At 36.4% G+C, this 22,231-nt stretch overlaps 1 protein-coding gene across 32 annotated transcripts in view; it reads left to right on the forward strand.

The window, feature by feature from the left end:
• Positions 1-22,231, forward strand: part of CREM (cAMP responsive element modulator) — a 73,456-nt gene that overhangs the window by 47,808 nt on the left and 3,417 nt on the right. For 11 of the 32 annotated variants that reach the window (XM_043563675.1, XM_043563672.1, XM_043563674.1 and 8 more), the window contains 3 exons: positions 3,473-3,661; positions 14,677-14,712; positions 18,973-19,129. In XM_043563675.1, coding sequence (XP_043419610.1) covers positions 3,473-3,661; positions 14,677-14,712; positions 18,973-19,129 — 382 coding nt within the window. Of the gene's footprint in view, positions 1-3,472; positions 3,662-9,589; positions 9,741-10,262; positions 10,474-10,664; positions 10,797-14,676; positions 14,713-18,972; positions 19,130-22,231 lie in introns of those variants that run through there. The other 21 variants (XM_043563677.1, XM_043563678.1, XM_043563683.1 and 18 more) reach the window with 11 other exon arrangements.

A 22,231-nucleotide genomic window follows, 5' to 3' on the forward strand; every position in this document is an offset into this window, starting at 1 on the left:
CCACCATTACTACTACCAATAATATGCTAGCAGGCTTGAATCACTTAATAACAGACATCGAAGTAGAATTTAATTGATTATATAATCTAGCTGTTCAATTTTAATTCAGTTTAGATAATTTTATCAAACTAATGTTTGATGACTTAAAAGAGGAAAATCAGTATGCATATAATCTAAAATAAAAACACTTTTAATTATGCTTGAGTCCCAATCAGTCTTCGTGGACCAGTGTGAACTCTTCATTGTGATCAGCAGTGTGGCCACAGATACAAGCTTTTATGCCCCAGTTGCATGTGTCATTATAAGAAAACATTAATAAAGCCTAGGTCCCCAAAGTAAAATTAGTAGGAAATACAAAGGTATTTTAACTTCATTAGTTACTAATGGCCTTCAGAGGGGCCTATCATTTTATTTAAAAATGATTAACCAGATGTATCTGGGATTTGCTTTGAAATACTCCAGACCAAAAACAGAAAAAAAAAAAAAAGTTTGGGAATGAGTGGGCAGGGAAAATAGATGACACAAAATTCTTTGTACTTCTATGTTTGCGAAAATTTCCATAAGTTTTAAAAAAATAATTAGGTAGGGTCTCCTGGGTGGCTCAGTCAGTTGAGCGTCCAACTTTGGCTCAGGTCATTGTCTCGTGGCTTGTGGGTTTGAGCCCTGCGTTGGGCTCTTGCTGACAGCTCAGAGCCTGGAGCCTGCTTCGGATTCTGTGTCTCCCTCTCCCTCTGCTTCTCCCCTGATTGTTCTCTGTCTCTGTCTCTCTGTCTCTCTCAAAAATAAATGAACATTAAAAAAAAATTAAAAATAATTAAGTAAAACAAAAGGTGTGACTAAACTCAGTTAATTTCATCATAAATTTTCCTGCTATGTATCTTGATGTGTGTTTACTGAAAGCACATATTTTGCTATCTTTGAATATTTTGTAGCCTAAAAGTTTGCTCTTCAAATCTTGAATACACACACACACACACACACACACACACACTCTAATTCTAGTATCCTGAAGCATTGGGAAATCTTGTTAATTGTCAAATGAGAGGTAACATTTTGAATGGGAAGATCTTCTGCCATTTGATAATGCCAAAATCAAGAGGGCCTTTGGTATAAAAAATAAAAGCCAGGTTAAAGTACAAGACTTATCAGTAGAAATGTTCTCCCCTAGAGCTAGGTTGTATGCATATGTGTGTTTAGCTTTATTTTCCACATCTAATTATATAATGACTTGACCAGAAAATAAAATGCTGAGAGGAACAAATTCTTGATATATCAACTTTTCACTGTGTGAAAGCAAAGAAGTTTTGATGGGAATTATGAGGAAACATTGAAAAAAATAAGAAAATATGGAAAGAAAAAAGTAAGGGTCTTTGTTATCTATTTCATGTTCTTACCCTCAGCAGCAACTACTCTCGCCTTAGATTTTTTTTACAAAAGGCTAGTCCCAAAGCTTGCTAATTGCATTGGCATTGAAAATTAAGTTGTAGTTAGAACGTAAAGCCATACTTTATTGAATTCTAGATTCAGGAATGGCTCAGTTGTTTATGATACAGTTTGTCACGAAATGATAGCCGTCATTCATCGTTAATACACTCAGCTTTGTGCTTCTCCCACACTGTGCATACACGGCCTGTGCCTCTTCTTCTGACACTAAACTGTCAACTGAAAACACACATTCAAATATATGATAACATATGAAATTCATTCACATCCAGGCATGAAGATCTGAGGAAGCAATACCTCCTCTTTTTCTTATCTCTCTTTTAAGAAAGTAGGCATAGTTAGGTTTCTTCCAAACTCTTTTATTTATTATAAAGGGTGAACCCTGAGACCCTTGAAATCTTATTTTTAAAATGTGTACAGAGGGGCACCTGGGTAACTCAGTCGGTTAAGCGTATGACGCTTGATTTCAGCTCAGGTCATGATCTCGCAGTTTTTTGGATTGAGCTCCATGTTGGGCTTTGCGCTGACTGTGTGAAGCCTGCTTGGGATTCTCTCTCCCTCTTTCTCTGCTTCTCTCCCCCACTTTCTCTCTCTCTTTCTCTCAAAAGTAAATAAACTTTAAAAAATAAAATGTGTACAGAACATAATGCTCTACATGAGCCAGATGAACAAAGGGCTATTACGTGAGTTTCTCAGCCTCAGCACTGTTGACATTCTATAACTGATTCTTCTCTGTCAATCATATCCTAATGGTGGCCTGTCAAAGAACAAAAACACAGAGAATGCATCTTGCTGAAACCTTTTGAAAATATTAACCCATCTTTCTCTTAATTTAGGCCCTAGAACTAAAGATTTGTCGTTACTCTTTCCAGTAGTTCTGACAGGTTTATACAATCAGGTCTTCACCTAAATGGGCCTTTGCTTAGATCCTGGAAAAAAACGGTAGAGAATAAGTTGGAAATATTGACATACATTCCCCCACTACTGTAACATTCCTGTAAGGCATTTGCATTGATCTATAGGCCTTGTGTTATTCTGATGTATTGTTACCTTCATTGTAAATCTAGTGAGCTGATTTATATGTGATTTTTTTTTTTTTTGAAGGGTTCTACTTAATGTCTGGTACTTAAACTAAAACATAGGGTCATACTATTTATGTTAAACTATACTGAAGTCTCGGATATTTTAACAGGAATTGAATTAGCATTGAATTGAATTAGAGTAAAATTCAAAAAGAAAACATTTGATCCGTTCTTTGGAAACTTTTGGTTAATATGTTAACTTTTAAACATGGCTGGCAGGTCTCAGTGTTCAGAGGAAGTCTACCTCGTTATCTGCTGCTATGAGCTGCAGTTATTCAGGACATTTGGTAGACATAAATATTGTAGCACAAATTCTTTCAGTAGTTATTTTTTAAGATCCTTTCCAATGTAACATTTTATATTTCATATTTTATATTTCATCACATAGTCAAAATGGTAAAGGTTGCAGTTTTGTAGACTTAAGTTTTAAAACCAAAATATATAGTAATATAGGTTCCATTAAAAGCTACTTTCTTTTGATAGGTTAGAAAGTAGTTAGCTGAATGAAGGTATAAATTCATTGTAGTTGTGATGCTCGATAGAATTGCACTGACCGTGTTTTAAATATTAGAAGAATGCTATTTATCTATAACTAAAAACATCTGGAAGAGTGGAGAAAATCAAGAAGCTGAACTTTCTCCCTGTCTGCATCTCCACTCTTCCTCTTAAATAATTTAGTTGGTTGGATACCATGGAGGAGGGAAACTCCGTGGGTTCTATGTATTTCAAATAATTCTGAATATAACATATCTTCAAGGGTTGATGAGATTTTTCAGAGTGTTTTCCCATGAAGAAGGACCTCCCTATCAATTCAGCATAGAGAAATAAGGGTAACTTGAGAATGAGGAGCATTGGTAATTAATATGCCCGCAGTATATTCTTCCAATATGGGATTATTAAAAATGAATCTTGAAATTCTCTAATATTTCTTTTCTCTTTCTGTTAAGTTGCTATAGCCCAAGGTGGAACAATCCAGATTTCTAACCCAGGATCTGATGGTGTTCAGGGACTACAGGCATTAACAATGACAAATTCAGGAGCTCCTCCTCCAGGTGCTACAATTGTACAGTATGCAGCACAGTCAGCTGATGGCACACAGCAGTTCTTTGTCCCAGGCAGCCAGGTTGTTGTGCAAGGTACATTTTATTAATCTAATACATTTAGAATACACTGTATCACACCATTTAGTGGTGATTTTATAGTTTTATGAAATATACAGGAGGCAGATTTGGGGTGGGGGGAGGCACTTTAAAAGGCTTGAAGAGGGAATATTTTAGTACGTTAAACAAGCTAAATTATATGATTTTTACTTTTTCATGGACTTTATTGGCTCTAAAGAAAGGTTCCAATCAGGGTAGCATGATGGGGAAAAAGGACTTGGACACATGAGAGAATTTTTTAATTAATTAAATATCCTTTCTCTGGGGGTTATAAATATTATACCTAATACATATTTTTATTACCTGGTCTATGAAGATTTAAGTATCCAGTGCATGGTGCACTGAATTGGGGGTTTTCCCCAGATGTTACACTCAAGTCTAAGTTCTAGACATTTCATTTCAAAACAAATGCTGATATTTGTTTCTCTAGACCATTCCACGTATCCACTCTATTTCATATGGAAGTAGTGAAATAAAATAGTTGGGATGTAGCCCTAAGCTTTCAGGGTAACCTAAGATTTCAGTTAAATTCAAGTTATACATTGTTTTAATATCATTCATTTGTGCTCATAATAACTATAATGTGTTTAATACAACTTGCAAAAACCCTATATTTTAATTTAATAACTCTATTCCTCTTGGCATTTGCTTAGATGTTTGATGTAGCACTAATTTTAAGGGGGATAATATTCATTCTTTTGGTTTGAAAGTCTTGGAAGTATGGAAAAAAAGCAGATTCTGACTGACGAGTCTCTTGATAATTAGCTTTACCCTTAGGTGTTTTGGAGGTTAATGTGGACTATAATAAAAGTATATGAAGAACTGAAGGAGTTCATTTATGGAGTAAAGAAATCCATAGTATTTCCCTAGTATTTTGTTTTCTTTACTTTGTAAAATCAAAATCATCTGCTTTATTTCCCCTGATTCCCATGAACCCTCTATGTCTAAATAAATAATCATAAAAAGTCATCATTTCTTCTAATTTATCTTTTTTTATGTGGAAAATCTACTGTAAACCTGATATTTTAACATAAGGAGAGCTTTAAAAATGTTTTGTGTTTTGCATAGATCATACAATAATGAGTTTTGTGCTTTTGGGGTTTTATTGAAGGAATCTTCTCTTCTGTAAGCCAAAGACATTTTTCTATATTAGTTATATTAGCTTTATAGCTTTACCTTTCACATTTATGTCCTTAGTCCACCCCAGGTCCACTTCTGTATATGGTATTAGGTGGGAATTCACTGTCATTTTTCTCCACATATGGAGCCAGTTTTCTCCTACTAATGGTTTATCCTTTCCCCATTAACTTGTGGGGCAATGTTAATTATATAGTAAGTTCTCATGTATTCTCAGATCTGTTTCGGAACTGTCTGTTTTGTACTATTGGTCTCCTTTTCTGTATGCCAGTACCATACTGGTTTGTTCTCAAATAGAACAAGTTTCCCTTTTTTATCTTAAAAAAAAAAAAAATTCTATTAGTGCTGATTTAGCTTGTATGACCCATTATTCTTCCATATGCATTTAGAACAAATTTGAGTTTCTAAATAATGATACAATAATAAAACCAGCAATGAGGTTGCATTTAACTTATAGATTAATTTAGGGGAAACTGAAGTCTTTTTTTTAATTCAAATATAATTGACATATATCATTAGTTTCAACTGTACTGGTTTGACATTTGTTTAAAATACAGTAAGTGATTACAAGTAAGTCTAGTTAACATCCATCACCACAGTTACAAATTGCTTTTTTCTTGTGATGAGAACTGTTAAGATTTAGTCTCTTAGCAATTTTCAAATAGGTGACATAGTATTATTAACCATAGTCACCATGCTGTACATTATATCCCCAGGACTTTTTTGTACCTTTTGATCCCTTTCACCCATTTTACACCCTTCCTGCCAGCACCTCCCTCCCCATCTCTGGCAGTCACCAGTCTGTTCTCTGTATCTGAGTTCTGGGTTTTTTGTTGTTGTTGTTGAAGATTCCACTTGCAAGTACCATCATACAGTGTCTTTTCCTTTGTCCGACTTCACCTAGCTTATTGCCTTCAAGTTCCACCCATGTTGTCACAGATAGCAAGATTTCCTTCTCTTATGTATAATAATAATCCAGTGTGTGTGTGTGTGTGTGTGTGTGTGTGTACACACACTACATTTTCTTTATCCACTCACCTATCAATTAACACTTAGGTTGCTTCCATATCTTGGCTATTTTGTAAATAATGCTGCAATGAACATGGGAGTGAATATATCTTTTCCAATTAGTGTTTTTGTTTTCTTTGGGTAAATACCCAGTAGTACAATTGCTGAATCATAGGGTAGTTCTATTTTTAACTTACTGAGGAACTTCCATACTGTTTTCTATAGTGCTGCACTGATTTACATTCCTACCAACAGCGTACAGGGGTGAGGGAGAACTGAGGTCTTCATAATGTTAAACTGACCTATTCCAAAGCACAGAATGTCTCATTTATGTAGATCTTATTTTAACTTTTTTTAACAGTTGAAAATTTTCTGAATGGAAGTCTTCCATATTCTTTGTTAAGTTAGTTCCTAAATGCTTTATGGTTTTTGTTGCTAGTATGAATGATACATTCTTCAGTAGTTGCTGGTGTAGGTAAATATCACTAACTTTTTAAAAAGTTTTTTTTTATTTATTAATCTTGCCAAACTGAAAATTACTTCTAGTAACGTGCATATTCTTTGTGATCTATCTCTGATAGTATGTGAATGTTTATATCAAATACTAGTAAGATGTTTGTTTCTTCCCTTTCAGGCTTTATTCCTTTTGTTTTCTTTTTTGTCTTTTCCTTTTTTGCCCTTTCCTTTCCTTTTTCTCCCTTCTCTTTAAAATACTGGTGGGTAGGAGTTCCACTTCTATGTTCAATACAGGGTCAGTGGGCATTCTCATGTTCCTCTCTATCACCTTACATCCTGTCATTCCTTTGGAAGGTCACAGCAATTTGTGAGTTCTCAGACCTTTTCTAGATTGATCCCTCAGCAGTATTTAACACGGTTGACTTCTGCTTCCTTCACTTTCCTGATACTGCATTCTTACCATTTTTTCTTCCCTTTCTTCTACATCTCTTTCAGTCTCCTTGGTTGGTCCATTCTTCTGCTGCTCATCTCTTCAGTGTTAGTGGTGTTATTCAAGATCGAATCGAATCCTGGGCCCTCTTTCATCTGACTTGAGCACTCTGCCTGACCATGGCTTCAGTTCAATGTGACCATGCCCCTGACTCCAGCTGGCTACTTAGAGGTTCCACACACATATCTTGACTTTTTAAGACCAAAACCACATCCATTTTCCCCACCCCAGTTCTCCTTTGGTTTACCCTATTTCAGCGATGAACTACTGCCCAGCCTGTTGCTTCAGGCTAGAAACCCTTGTGTCATCCCCTCTTCCTCCCAGCCAAACCACACATCTCTCCACCCCTCTCCACTCTGTCCTCATTCTGCTTCTGGCTACCGTCCCCTCTGACCTGTCATTCTCTCTGCCAGGTGGCTGCCCTGAAGCTGGTAGTTGTGGAGTAGCTTCCTGATTTTCCTAATCATGCTAAAGGTGGCAGATCCCTTGTTGGCCCAGTTTTTTTGAGAATCGTTCCTGAAAGTTCAGGCTCCCTTTCTTCATCCCTCTCAGTAATTCTGGGAGCTACTAATAATCCTTAAAAACAAAAGTCTCTGCCTTCAACCTTTTCTTTTTTCCATGTCAGTCTCCTGTTCAGAATTCTTCAGTGATTGCCTGTTTCTTGTTAGACAAAGTCCAAAATCTTCAACACCCAAATTGCTGCTTGATCTAGGCCTTGCTTCCTTTACTAGACTTCTCCCTCTTTTGTAATGCAGCTGTGTGCTGGTTTTCTTTAATTTTCCATGCTGTGCCATGCTCTCTCACCTTTCCAGGGCTTCACACTTAGCCATTGCCCTGACAGGAACACTTATGCCCATCATTTGCAGTATTTGGGCTTCATCTTAGATAGTATGTCCTCCAGGAAGCCTTGCCCGATCCTGCAGATCTGGTTCACGTAACGTGCGGTCAGTTCCTACTGTACCTTCTTAGACTACGTGAGACATGCTTAGACAGTAACTTCTGTTTCGATAGGGATCCTTAGTACCTAGCACAGTCCCTGGCATATGATAAATGTTTAATAACTATTTATTAAATGAAAGTGAAATTCTCTTCTTCTGTGAAAATGTTATTAGTTCTATGTGCTGGTTAACTGAGTTTATCTGGTCCATGGAATGTATTAAAACTTCACTAACAGCAGTAATCAACCAAACAGCGAACTTCCTTCTTTCTTTTCTTTCTTTCACCTTTTTTTATACTAATATTTATTGAACACCTAAGTGCCAATTTAAAGAAATTAGATTAAAATCAATTTGAAATTTCTGAAATTGGTAATAAAATTGACCAGTACCCTTGAACCCAAACCCTTAGGTAGGGCTGGAATGGAAAAGAGTCTGTCATGGAGCGTCTGATTGGGATCGATGTCCGGGTTGATCTCCAGACTTTCTTACTTAACTAGATGTCTTCAGTTCATGTGCTTTGGAGAATTAGTAGAATCTTGAATACTCCCAGAAATTCCACCTCCATCTGAGTATAAAGTCCTGCCTTTATTAAAAAGTGCTTAGTTGAATAAGGCAAAAATGTGGTGGAATGCCCTTTCGTTGGCATAAGGTTAGGTTGAATTCTAATCATGTAAGTGAATGGGTTTTATTCAACCCACTGGTGAAGATAAAAGGCCTGAGTGCCGTGTCACTTATTTTTGTGTAGTAGACATGCAAATCATTTCTTTTCCCAGACTATGGTCTGTTATATGGACCAAGACCTAATTTTTTGTCTAACCTTGCCACTGTTAAATCTCCTGTAATGATCTAGCTCTTCATGCACTGAACATTCATTAAGTGATCCAAATAACATTTGGCATTAAAAGAAAAATTATGAGGGGCACCTGGGTGGCTCAGTTGGTTTAGCGTTCGACTTTGGCTCAGGTCATGATCTTGCAGTTTGTGAGTTCGAGCCCCGCATCAGGCTCTGTGCTGACAGCTTGGAGCCTGGAGCCTGCTTTGGATTCTGTGTCTCCCTCTGTTTCTGACCCTCCCCCACTCACACTCTATCTCTCTCTGTCTCTCTCTCAAGAATAAATAAACATTAAAAAAATTTTTTTAAGAAAAATTATGAGTAGTAATTGTGATTTATTTATGAATTTTTTTTAAATCCCCGAATTCTTTTCATGGGATTTTAACTTAATAAAATAATTGAGCCTCATGAAGTTGCTGTTTTTGTGGGTCAAAAATATCAAATAGCAAATTCCTGTGGTTCAAACTAATATTTATGGAAGAATGCTACATATTAGTTGTTACATTTGGCACAGTGAATTTTTTAAATGTATTTACTCCTTTTAAGTGAAATTAGCAAATTCTGTGTCACCTTAGGAACAGCTGGATTTTATGGTGCTGTAGCAATAGTACAGCGAATAAAACTGTTAAGTGAACGAAGGTGGATGGATATTTCTTTCTTGATGAATTTAGAAGTGTCTAAGAAATACATTTCTGTATTTCACAATGTTTTTCTGGGCTGATTATCAGGTTTTTGTTGTTTTTAATCTCCATGTTTTTTCTCCTAAGTTACGAAAAATGTAGTTTATACCCTCGTTGTTTTTCTAGAAACCTTGGATAGAACAATAATAAAGAAGTTACTTGCCCCATAAGAAACAATCTTGGAACTTAATGCTAATGAGTTGGGTTTTTTTTTGTTTTGTTTTGGTTTTTTTGCCAGAGTCACCACAGATTTCTATGTAAAAATAAGAAACAAAAACATTAATATGGTTTATTACAGGAAGGTTTTTTATAGGGGTTTGGTTTCATTGAGCTCCTCTGTGACAAAGCAAATTGATGGCAGTGATAGGCTAATGATGTCATTGTGATGTCAGTTACTCCTACTTATCCTGCACATGCTTGCTAGTTTGGAACACTGTATGTGGACCTGTGATAGGGGAGGCAAGACAGTTCTGTATGCAGAAGCCCATCATGGCTGTAACTGGAGATGAAACAGGTAAGGATTTTAAAGAGAGATTTAAATTAATTCTGATTTTTTTTTGAAGTTTTGAAAAATGAGGACCCTCAGTGTTTCAAAAAGTGCTAATTTTCTATTAGCTGAGGGGTAAGAAGTTTCCTTTAATACGTATCTGTATGTATTCAACACACTCTGTTAAAGCATCTTAGTGTAAGTGCTTCTTTGCTCAGCATATCGTTTGTTTGACCAAGGCAGTAATCCTGTCTCTCGTCTTCCACATACTGCTTTACTAAAATAAGCTGTTACTTCATCTGCAACCTGTTGCAAATCCAATGCAGCTACAAGTTAAACATACGTAGTGTTCGACTTGTAAAAAATTAAGCTTCCGATTTCATTGTTGTGTACAAACGTTGCTCCAAAACAGAATAGGAAAACCCATCGTGTTAGGGGTGTTTGTGTGCCTACTTGTTTCTTTCCTCCTGTATTTAAAATGGTCTGTACCTCAGCTAATCGAGTTCAAAGGGCTGACGTCACTACATTTCCTGGAATCGTGTTCCGCAGGGAAGTGGAAAAGTTAAACTCCAAGCGAGCTGCACATTGACGTCAGCCCCGAGTCATGCTGTGATTTAGTCAGTTCCTTTCTGCTTTGTCAAGTGCTGCTGACAGATTTAGAGCTGTTAACTAGCTCGCCGCTGCCACTATCTCCAAGATCGCTCTTAAACTGAATAGCTTTTCTCGTAAGCCTTACTTTAACATTTCTCTTGATCTGGAGGTAAGTATCTGCTTGACGAGGGGGAACGCTTTGTGAAACCTGTAATGCTTGGCTGAGCAGAACTCCGCAGCCGTCTGTCCCGCTGTGGACGGACGTGGGAAGGCTGAGCCTCCTGCTCAGGCCGCCCGGCACGTGCCCGGGGAGAGGTGGGCTCAGGAGCTCGAGGGTTTCCGTACCCTTTGGTCGCTCCCGGCACTTGCTAGTCAGAGTGCCCTCTCGTGCTCAGTCAGGGAAGTGCTGGGCTTAAATTGTTTCCCACCCCGTCACAGTGCTTTAAAGTTGTGACCCGAAATCCTTCCGTGGTTTGCTTTTCTTAAGTACAGGTAATGATTCTGACTTAGTTACTAATATCCTGTATGTGGTTGCATCGTTGTTTATTCAGGGATGTCTCATTTCTAACTCTGTTCTGAATTTGCACTTGAATTCCTGTAGAATGGATGATTATGAACAGCTTCACCACGGTTTAGTTTTTCAGAGTTAGTGGGTCTCGGTTCTCTTCCTAGATGAGAACATTCCATTGTTTTGAGCAGCTAAAACCGGTATTAAAGCATTTTGAAAATTATCCTGAGGCACTATTATTTTTCTCAGGAGTTTTTATGAAATTTTAGAGAAGCTATAGATTACAGAAGTTCTCAAACAACAAATTAATTGTAAGATATAGATGGACTTAATCTCAAATACTACATGTCATATGCTAGAAGCAAAAGGCATTTTGTGCATATGTGTATTTGCTAAAAATTTTAATTGGTTTATATCTTTCTTACTAACTTTTAATTCCAATTCTAATGTCTAACCATGAGAGAAAAGTAAAATATAAAAGATTTGAAAGTTCACAGAATATATTTAAAGATGAAAGTTAAAGGTAAAAATTTGCATATATTTTTAACCATTGTTTGTAAATAAGTGAACATTTTTATACATTTATGTGACAAAATGAGCATACACCATCCTTGAATGGACTTTTTTTCACAGTTTTATTCATAATGGTTAAACATGAGTTAGTTTTTCCAAATTAAAAATTTCCAAATGCTAAAACTAAAAAATGTCAAACTTTTTTCACAAGACCTCATTTAGTTTTGGAAATCATTATTTTTAGAATCTGATTAGTTTTCACAGAACCACTTCTATTTTGAAATGCTGTTTAAAAATGAGAAACTTTTTTTTTTTTTTTTTTTTTTTTTGAAGAGCCCAAAGAGCATAGGGTTTAAGAGACTTTTTTGAAAGAATAGTAGAGCAGCTTTAGGACCCACCTTTGGATTATATCATTTTGGGTTACTTGTGTGGATTGGTGAACCAAATGGACTGATCTAGATATTTGGCTTATGCACTTTTTTACCATGGCCCACATTTTATATCATGATGCAGTAGACCTGCGTGTGTGTGTGTGTGTGTGTGTGTGTGTGTGTACATAAAACAAATTTTAAAAATAATGCTTATCTTTACATATAGTAAAGATGATGTACTTGTACTTTTCTATTTTTTTTTTAATTGCTATTCTTGGCTCATGAAATTGATTTTATAGCTTACTAATGGGCTGCAACTTGTAGTTTGAAAAACTGATGTAGACCAAAATCAGGTTCCTAACAATGACTGGTCTGGGAAGAGTTTTTATGAGTTTTTAATGTTTAAAATTGAGAGAGAAAGAGAGAGCACAAGCAGAGAAGGAGCAGAGAGAGAGGGAGACACAGAATCTGAAGCAGGCTCCAGGCTCTGATCTGACAGCACAGAGCCCTATGCGGGGCTCAAACCCATGAACTCCCAACTCATGGATCCTGACCTGAGCTGAAGTTGGACACTTAACTGACTGAGTCACCCAGGAGCCCCTAGGAGTATTTACTTACAGGATCATAGAATCAAAGGCAGAAAGCGAATATCTAAGGTTTATAGAATTGTATTATTGATTCTTTTGGGTATAGTCTAATTTTTTGTTAGAAATAGTTTTTGGCTTTATTCATAAACTGATTATGTTAAGAGCCTAATTCCATATGTTTTAGTCTCTGATTCTAAAAAATTCTAATATGTTGTATTCAGCCTGGATTTCTGAACTGTTAGAAACAAACGTTCCAACTTATTCATATTTGGAAAATAATATCTTAGTTAATATTTGATGCATGAGAATAAGAATACATTTCACCTTGTGAAAGGAAGGTACTCGAAAAGGTTTTTGTTTGGGAATTTTCACATAAAGAATGGTTTGGATTAGGTGTAACAGCTTAAAGTTGGTAGCAAAGCAAGTTATAATTATGTTGTAAGTGGGAAAAAAAACCCAAGTCATTTATCTACCTTAAGTTTTAATTAAACTCCAAATGTGTATGGAGGGTTTACTGACATTTCTATTGTGCTATTTTCCCACTATTTTTGAAAAAATTTCCGTGAAATATAATTTGGGATGATTGTAAAACTCTGCCTGGTTTTATTTGCCTGTATGACTGTATCACCTAATAAAATAATTATACTTTGCATTTATGTAAGCATTAAAATAAAAAAATAACAATGTTGCAGTATACATACAAATACAAACGTGGTCAGTGCTATCAAAGAAACTATCAGATCATGAGAGACCTATAGGAAGCAGGTAACGTAGGTTAAGGTAGGCCTCACTGAAGAAACTATATTTAAATACCCAAAAGGAGAAGCATTTTCCATGTATTCTTACTGATGCACTCCGAGCAGGTACTATTATATTCATTTTTTGTATAACAACATGGATTAGTGTGGTAAATAACTCTTCCAAGTTTACAAAGCTAACAAGTGGTGAACCAGTTTGGATCTTCAGACTTCCAGAACAGACCTTGTCTCGTTCTGTTTCCACAGAACATTCACACAGAACATTGCTCCACAAAGGTCACCTGAGAAATTAATCCTAATGTTAGATGTTAATGTTAATGTTAATGTTAGATGAGTTACCTACCACAGAATACTACATGCTAGTTATAAAACATACAAAATTAGGTTAGCATCATTTTAAGTAGTCAAAGTGGATTTTTTCTAGAGTATTTATTATTACTCTCATAGCACAATAGAGTGTGTATTTGCTATGATATAGAACCTTTAATTTCAATATTTATAATTTCTCATCTACGTAAATTTTTTTTTGACTCAAGATTTTCACTTAAACAATTCAGGAAGTTCCCTCTATGTACCTTAAAGTAAAAATATTTAATGGCTTAATTCTTTGTGGTCTATGTGTCATAGTTATTGTAACAAATTTGAAAATGTTCAGTGTTTAAACAGTCATGTTTATATAGGGTTTAATTTTCCTGGGAAAAGTAGAGCAGTGGAGAAGGGACAGTCTCTGACAGTGTGAGACACCAGGCAAGGACACAACTGATTTGCACATTGGGAACACTGGTGTGGTGGTAGGAGAGGAGCGAACCAAATGAGAAAAGTGAAGACGTCAGTAGCTTCTTGGAGCTACAGAAAAAGTCCCCCGCTTTATAAGTATGACTTCAAACTTACCTCTATTGCTTGTTCCTTAGGTATATTTGGGATTAGGGACACCTAGCAAAGTGACACATGAAGGTAGGAAGCTCCATTTATAAGAATGTTGTTATTCAGTTAATGTGCTCAGTACTGCAGAGATCTCGATAAGATATATACACAAGCAAGATCACCACCATTTGGATGTGGAAAAGTTGTTCCATTTTGAAAGCTATCAGGATAGGCATTTGGCTGAATTTCTTATTTCTGTCTTTGTTAGGAAGAAACAAACACCTCTTTGACTTGTGAGGCTTTTCATTGTCTTATTACCAGTCTGATGAGCTTGCACCATTTGGTTATTTGTGTTTCTCCACCTTTGAGGTTCCATTCTAAATGATTATAAACATTGAAAAGGACATTTTATATTATCTTTTAATAACTTATTTTCTAAAGGGATATAATACAGCATAACAATTTTTAATAGGCATATTTCTGGACAAAATAAGGAATAAGAGCCATACATTTCAATCATTCTATTACCCAGGTTTGTTAGAAGGGAAACTCCAGGGGAAAATATATTTATGGATGTTATATGCCTTTTAACTAATATACAGCATAAGCATAATTTGGAACATTGTCTTTCAGAACTTAAGGAAGGGAAGAGGAAGGGAACTAACATTTGCTGAATGCCTACCATGTGCCAGGCACTGTGCTAGACACTTTGACATACATTACAGGGGTTATTGTGAGTATTAAATGAGATAATGTATCCCCATTTTACAGATGAGGAAACTGAACTTGCCCCAAGTCACATGGCTGGTAAGTGGCAGAGCTGGAACAGAATCCAGACTCCAAATCCCGTGCTTTTTCTCCTATACCGTGTTTATAGCTTGCAAAGAGAGGTATGAAGTTAATGACCAAAATTGAGAGTTCTAGGAATTTTCTTTTCCCATGAAATATTGATACTAAACCTAAAACACACTAAAAAATTCATGTCAGGATAGTTGGACATATACTATAGTTAGAACTCATCTGCTTCTCAGGTGCCAGATGACTAGTATCTAAGGGAAGAGTAGGAAATAATGCCACTTTGAATAAATACAGAGCATCTTGTAAGGGCTTCCCATGTCTCAGTGTTAAAGACTTAAAGACTTAGCTATAATAACAGCTAATAATAGTCTTAAAATAATAAGAGTGCTTATTTTAAACATTCAAATGACAGTGGGCTTGTTCAAAACCCTGGGAAGTTCAAAATTTACTTTGTAGTGTATGTGTAAACCCATCAAGCATCCATTATATGCCAAGTAGCATGCTAGATTATAGAGAGTACCAAAGTTAAAAAAAGATATCCTTGACTTGTATTTAAACTTTTTATTGCCTTAGAATAAATTAGTATGTAAATATCTTTTTCTTATTATCTTCAGTCATAACTGTAAAGCCCCCACTGATGACTCATTTATTTTCAGAAATAATGTATACAGTGAAGTACTAGAACAAAAAATAATGTGGACACTTTTAGTAGTTAGATGGAACAGAAATTGGCCTCTATAAGAGTACAGAGATAAGACTGTGTCATCAAAGAATGTAAGATGGTTCTTTGAACTGTGATTCTAGGTATCCAATCTACTTTAAATTACCACTGAATTCATACTTCTGGAAACTGAAGTTAACTAAGAGAAAAACTTTTTTTTGTCACTTGTTTCAACAACAACATTTTTTGACATTTGGATTTTCTCAAAATAAGAGATTCTCTTTGCCCATATCTTTTTAATGTATTTACTGAGATCATAGTTGAATATATGGAATTCATCCATTGACATTTACTCTGTGACCACTAAAAGTGTACCATCATATAGATTCTTTGGGATATTACAGACATTTCTTAATTCCTACTAATTAATACTAATTCATATTTATGTCATAAACTACTGAGCTACAATCTGATTTTTATTGAAGGAGATAAATATAGAGTATGTCTCAAACATTGTAATAAAACCCAATATATTAGCTGACATCGCAGAACTAATACATCTAAATATATCATCCCCTTCCAAGTTATCATTTTGAAGTGGTATTTTATTTCCCTAGCTGTTGGCTCAAAATCTTTTATTAAAATTTTTTTTAATGTTTATTTATTTTTGAGAGAGAGAGAGACAGACAGACAGACAGACAGACAGAATGTGAGCAGGGGAGGAGCAGAGAGAGAGGGAATCCGAAACAGGCTCCAGGCTCTGACCTGTCAGCACAGAGCCCGACGTGGGGCTCCAACTCACAAACCGTGAGATCATGACCTGAGCCGAAGCCAGACGCTCAACCGACTGAGCCACCCAGGCGCCCCTCAAAATCTTTTAAGCATACTTGTTTTGAACTGCTTTTATCCTCCATGGTACCAAATTTGGTCCTTTGAGGGTGGTTTCAGCTTTTGGAAACAGGCAAAAGTTTAGAACCATTTCTGGTTTTAAGACCAATGAATGAATTTTATTTTTCATGTGTGAACTATACCTGCCCTCCTTTTTTCCTCTTTAAATATATATATATATATCCTTAAACAAACTTTTATGGATCATATAAGCATTCTGCTCTAACTTTATAGTACAGAAAATGGCAGATGTATACAAAAGGAGAGAGAGAGTATAATGAACCCCTCTGTACCTTCCCATTAATTTTGTTGCACTTCTCTGTGACCAGTGTGTGTGCAAAAGAACAACCCAGACCAAGGTCTGCATCCACGCTGCCTGCAAATGTCAACATGATGACATGTAAACTTCTCATCCGTCACTGGCTATTGTTCCAGTTTTAGAAAGTCTGTGTAGCCTCCAGCTGTTCTATTGTTTCAACCTTTATTATCCCATAACCTTCTTCCCTGGATGTGGGTAAAGAGAAAAGAGGACAGAACAATGCAATTCTATGCTCCATTCTATCTCCTCTGACAATGAGATTAAAATATAAAAAATCTTTAGTCAGCAGTTTATAACTGTTTATAAAATTATCTTCTTAAATATTTCCAAGCTGTAAGATAATATGGCATAGAATGAGATATCTGTGTATATAGTATTTTAAATAGTGACAAAAACCAATTTAGGATTTTCCCCAAGTTTATTGATAGAGACTTTGCTGGTAATCATTATATTTATCACAGTTACTATTTTTTTTTTTAATTTTTTTTTCAACGTTTTTAATTTATTTTTGGGACAGAGAGAGACAGAGCATGAACGGGGGAGGGGCAGAGAGAGAGGGAGACACAGAATCGGAAACAGGCTCCAGGCTCCGAGCCATCAGCCCAGAGCCTGACGCGGGGCTCGAACTCACGGACTGCGAGATCGTGACCTGGCTGAAGTCGGACGCTTTACCGACTGCGCCACCCAGGCGCCCCTATCACAGTTACTATTAATCACCATTGTTTTTCAAATTATAGAAGGAAGGGGCAGTGCAACCTTATAAATGGTATTTTTGTTAATTTTATGAAGACCGTTAAGTGATATTCCCCCAAAGCCATTTTTTAAAATTTTTTCTTTATTTTTCACCTAATTCTTAAGCTCGGGGGGGGGGGGGGGGCTGGCATTTACCCAAAAGGAGCACACAGATTAGTTTTTGACTGACCCTTTAAATTGGTTGGCTATTTTCAGTGATAATATTCCATTTAAGTGGAAAAAGTCTGTGTCCCTTTGGTGTAAAAGTTCAGTTCTTACTCAATAGTTAGAATACATTTTAATGAAGCATGGAAGTGATGTGTTTTATATTTTGATTGGCATTGGTTCAGGCCAATTTTTGTAGGATTTAATAACTTTAAAAACTCTTTTTCTTGCCTTTAGCTTTGAGACAGCATGAATTTTGTAATATGTCGGAGTGTCAAATTAACTCTGGACAATACCTTCTCAAAGTTGAAACAGTGGTGGTAGAAACATATTTCATCACTTAAATCCATCTGTCTTTTCTAGGAAGCTATGTTTATTGTAGTAGAAAAGCAAATTTTGAGTATAAATTAGGAAACTTGGAGGACTTTTAGTATTCAATCTGAATACTAAGTAAATATTAAGTCTGTCATTTGACTATGATTGTACTATAATTAGAAAACCTTTTAAATGAATACGTAGAAATATATTATTTTCTCAAGAAACCCTCAAAAGACAAAAACTATCATTCCCCAGAGAAACTAGATTTAAGTAGAGCTTTGCTGTTTTGTTTTTTATTTTGTTTTGGTTTTTAAACTGAAAATATAGTAAGCTAGTATTTTCCTTCCAGTACCTCACTCATCTGGTAGTAGGACTTGTATTTAAAGACATTCAGTAACTGTTTCAGGCCTGATATAGGGTACAGGAAGACCTCTTATCTGAAATATTCAGAGAATGGAGATATTCTGCTTAGCTAAAATTTTTGCAGTGGTATGCTAGAACCAGCTCCCACTGGTATGTAGAGTGATTATTAAATTTTCAGGGTTTTTGTAAGCTGGTTGTAAAAAGAGCCATTATTAAAGATTATATATAAAGAAATACATACATATTTAATAAATAAGTTACATTAAAAAACAATGAATACTCAAAACTCATCACTTCTCATAATTTTATCTCTGCTCTTGAGGTTATTTACATGTGTTTTATCTGTATGTGCTACTTACTGTGTATGTCTTCCCATCTCTACATTCCGGGAGGCCACCCTGCTAGCCTGAAATTGGCCATGGTGAAAAGTATTTCCGTCATACACATTGATAAACAGGTCAGGACTGTTTTCCCCCAGAGAGCTGGTTATTAAACATTTGTCAGCATACCACTGAGTTTAGGCTAAATGAACTATCAGTTGAAGCACTCTCTACTTTAGCCTTTGATAAACACCTTTCTAAAATGCACTGGGATGCTTTTCTACCTTAAATGTATAGAGCATGCTGAAGATTATTGTTCCAAATTGTTCCAGGTGTCTTTGATACCTCAGACTTCTTTAATGCTCAGAATAATCATCTTAAACATTAGCAAGTTCACCTCTTATGACATGTAAAAAGAAATATGTTATTTCCAGGTCAATTTTATATAAAATATCAAGTTGTAAATTGTTTATATAAATTTGTAATATTTTGTTTCATTGCAGCAGCCACTGGTGACATGCCAACTTACCAGATCCGAGCTCCTACTACTGCTTTGCCACAGGGAGTAGTGATGGCTGCCTCACCAGGAAGTTTGCACAGTCCCCAGCAACTAGCAGAAGAAGCAACACGCAAACGAGAGCTGAGGCTAATGAAAAACAGGTAGGATGTTTCACTGGGAATCAGGAACCACTTACTGGGCACATAATTTATTGCTGTGGGGCTTTTAAAGAAATTGCTTTTTCTAAGCCATTTCTCCCAAGTTAACTGTTATGTGGCATATTTGGGTTTGTGTTCTGCATGTGATGGTAATTAGATTGTCTTCTAATGAGAGTGCCTAGCCATGAAACCATGGTACATCCTTATGTGTCATAAGGGTAATGTGTGAAAGATACATTAATGTTTTTAATCATGATGGAAGTACTTTATTACAAATAAAGATTTTTTTTAACTTGGTACTTACTTTGTGAAGTAGGTAATGAGTATAATTTTTTAGTTTCTTTATGGGCAAAATAAATGTGTGAGTTAAGCATTTCTAAACCTTTTAGGGGCACCTGGCTGATTTAGTCATAGAGTCTTAATCTTGGGGTTATGGGTTCAAGCCCCATGTTGTGGGTAGAGTTTACTCAAAAAAAAAAAATTAAAAATCTTTTCTAAGCCTTTTATATGTAGTTTCCTTCTTTTTAAAAAATTTATTCTTGAGAGAGAGAGAAAGAGAGACAGAGCATGGGCTGGGGAGAGGCAGAGCAAGAGAGGGACACAGAATCTGAAGCAGGCTCCAGGCTCTGAGCTGTCAGCACAGAGCCCGACGCGGGGCTCGAACTCACAAACCACGAGATCATGACCTGAGCTGAAGTTGGGTGCTTTACCAACTGAGCCACCCAGGCGCCCCTATGTAGTTTCCTTTTATCCAGTTTGTAACTTTGTTGGTTCTCTGTTATACTGAAATACATACTAATTCTGATAAATTTTAGTCAAGTGCAAATACAAAGCAACAAAGAAATAAAATTACTCATAGCCCCATCATCTAGAGATGCCTATTAATGTTATAGTATATGTACTTTCAGTTTATGCTGTCTCCTTTTCTCACTCTTTCTTGTACCATGTCTCTGTATTTTTATTTTTTAAACAGGAGTATGTCCTAAAAATGCTGTTTTCCAAAATTCTTTAATTTGACTTGTATATTTCTTGGTTAAGTTTTTATGATGGAAAATGGTGCAAATTAATCTGATTTTCAAAATGAACAGAATAGTCTAAGAGTTCTCTCAGTTAAGTCTTGTTGCCTTATTCCTAATAATGTTCTCATTGTAAGAACACAAAACATTTCAGAGGAGATCATGTGCTTACCTATGACCAGGACCACATGGCGGTAGTTTGTTTAGTAGGCATTATTAGCAAGCTAGTTAATCTAGAAATTGTGGCCTCTGAGCCGCTATGATTCAGAAATAAGTGGTGACTTCCTAACTGTCCTTTGTAACTGAATGTGAACCAGTAGCAGCTGTGTTCAGTTTACTAACAGTCCTTAAAATGTCACATTTTTATACATTATAGAACTCCTTAAAGTGGCTTCAGTTCCCAAGCAAATTAATTATCACAGACCACTAGGTGGAGTTTTGTACAGATTATCAGAAATAGGATTATTCAGATATACACATCTTTCCCAGTGCTTGTTCCAAATTAACTAAGTCATGCTGGATTCATATTTTCCATTGTCAGTGTTTTGCTCAGAAATCCTGAAGGAGCTGAATGGATGGGGCTCACATGGTATCATCCATAGTTGTTTTATGGATGGTCTCTAACTCAGATGTGATGGAGGAATATGGATATTATGAAACTGTACTTTCTTTTTTTTTTTTTTTTTTTAATTTATTTTTGGGACAGAGAGAGACAGAGCATGAACGGGGGAGGGGCAGAGAGAGAGGGAGACACAGAATCGGACACAGGCTCCAGGCTCCGGGCCATCAGCCCAGAGCCCGACGCGGGGCTCGAACTCCCGGACCGCGAGATGGTGACCTGGCTGAAGTCGGACGCTTAACCGACTGCGCCACCCAGGCGCCCCTGAAACTGTACTTTCAAAGGTCTCTGCAGCTGTGAACATAATTGCTTGTGTGGTCACAGCAGGAACTTGTGAAGTTCAGTTAAGAAATATAAAATGTGATCATAATGCAGACTGTAAAATTATTCATTGCTCTCTTATTTTCCTAAAGAAAATAAAAAGACCTAGAAAGTAGCATTCTTCTTTCCCTTTTGTCATTATTTTGTACCTTTATTTTTAGATTAAAAAATTGTGTCAGTAGAACTATCAAAATGAAATAGATGAACTGTTAGGGAGTGGGTTCCTATAAATGTGCCCCACAAGTACCTACACATGCATAAGAAATTTCCCTGGCCAGAAAAATCATGAAATTTAGGTTTTAAAAAAATAAGCAGCAAATAACAACTATTGGATAGCATTTGTGTTTGGGCTGTGAATAACCAAGGCAAATGGAGCCCTAACCTTGTAGGTGTTATTTTGATCTTCTATGGCTGGTCCAGAGATATGTACAGCCAGAACAAAAGCTGAGCAGTGTCATCAGGGATCCAGGTTTCTCCTCCCTGCTCTGTCATCTTCAGCACTGACATTTGTTCTTATTATCACAACATGGCTGCCACATATCTAGGCATTTCATCAGGCGGGAAGAAGGGAAAAGGGCTGGAGCCCAAAACTGGGGCTGGCTGAGTCTAACCTTTCTGAAAACTTCTCCTGGGAGACCCTCCCAGCATCTTTCTTTCCTTTTTTTTTTTTTTTTATGTTTTATTATTTATTTTTGAGAGAGAGCATCCACGTGAGTGGGGGAGGGGCAGAGAGAGAAGGAGACAGAATCTGAGGAAGGCTCCAGGCTCTGAGCTGTTAGCACAGAGCCCGATTTGGGCTCAAATGCATGAACAGTGAGATAATGACCTGAGCCAAAGTTGGACACTTAACTGACTGAACCACCCAGGTATACCAGCCCCCCTACCCCCCTGCATCTTTCACCCACATTTCCTTGGTTAGAAATAGCTAATAGAATCCCTAGCTCCAAGGGATTCTGAGAAGGATCTATTCTAACTTTCCAGATCTCAACTTCAGAGCAGGACAAGGGAAAAGTAGATGATCAATGGCTAATAGGTTGCTCACTTGAGCAAGTACCATAGGTAGGTTTTAAGTGCTTCATTTCTACTGTTTCTTTCTTTAACTCTCATGTAACTTTCACATAAGAAAGGGTGTGGTTATGATCCTTACTT

The sequence above is a fragment of the Prionailurus bengalensis genome, chromosome B4 (assembly GCF_016509475.1).
Source record: "Prionailurus bengalensis isolate Pbe53 chromosome B4, Fcat_Pben_1.1_paternal_pri, whole genome shotgun sequence".
NCBI classification, from domain to species: domain Eukaryota; kingdom Metazoa; phylum Chordata; class Mammalia; order Carnivora; family Felidae; genus Prionailurus; species Prionailurus bengalensis.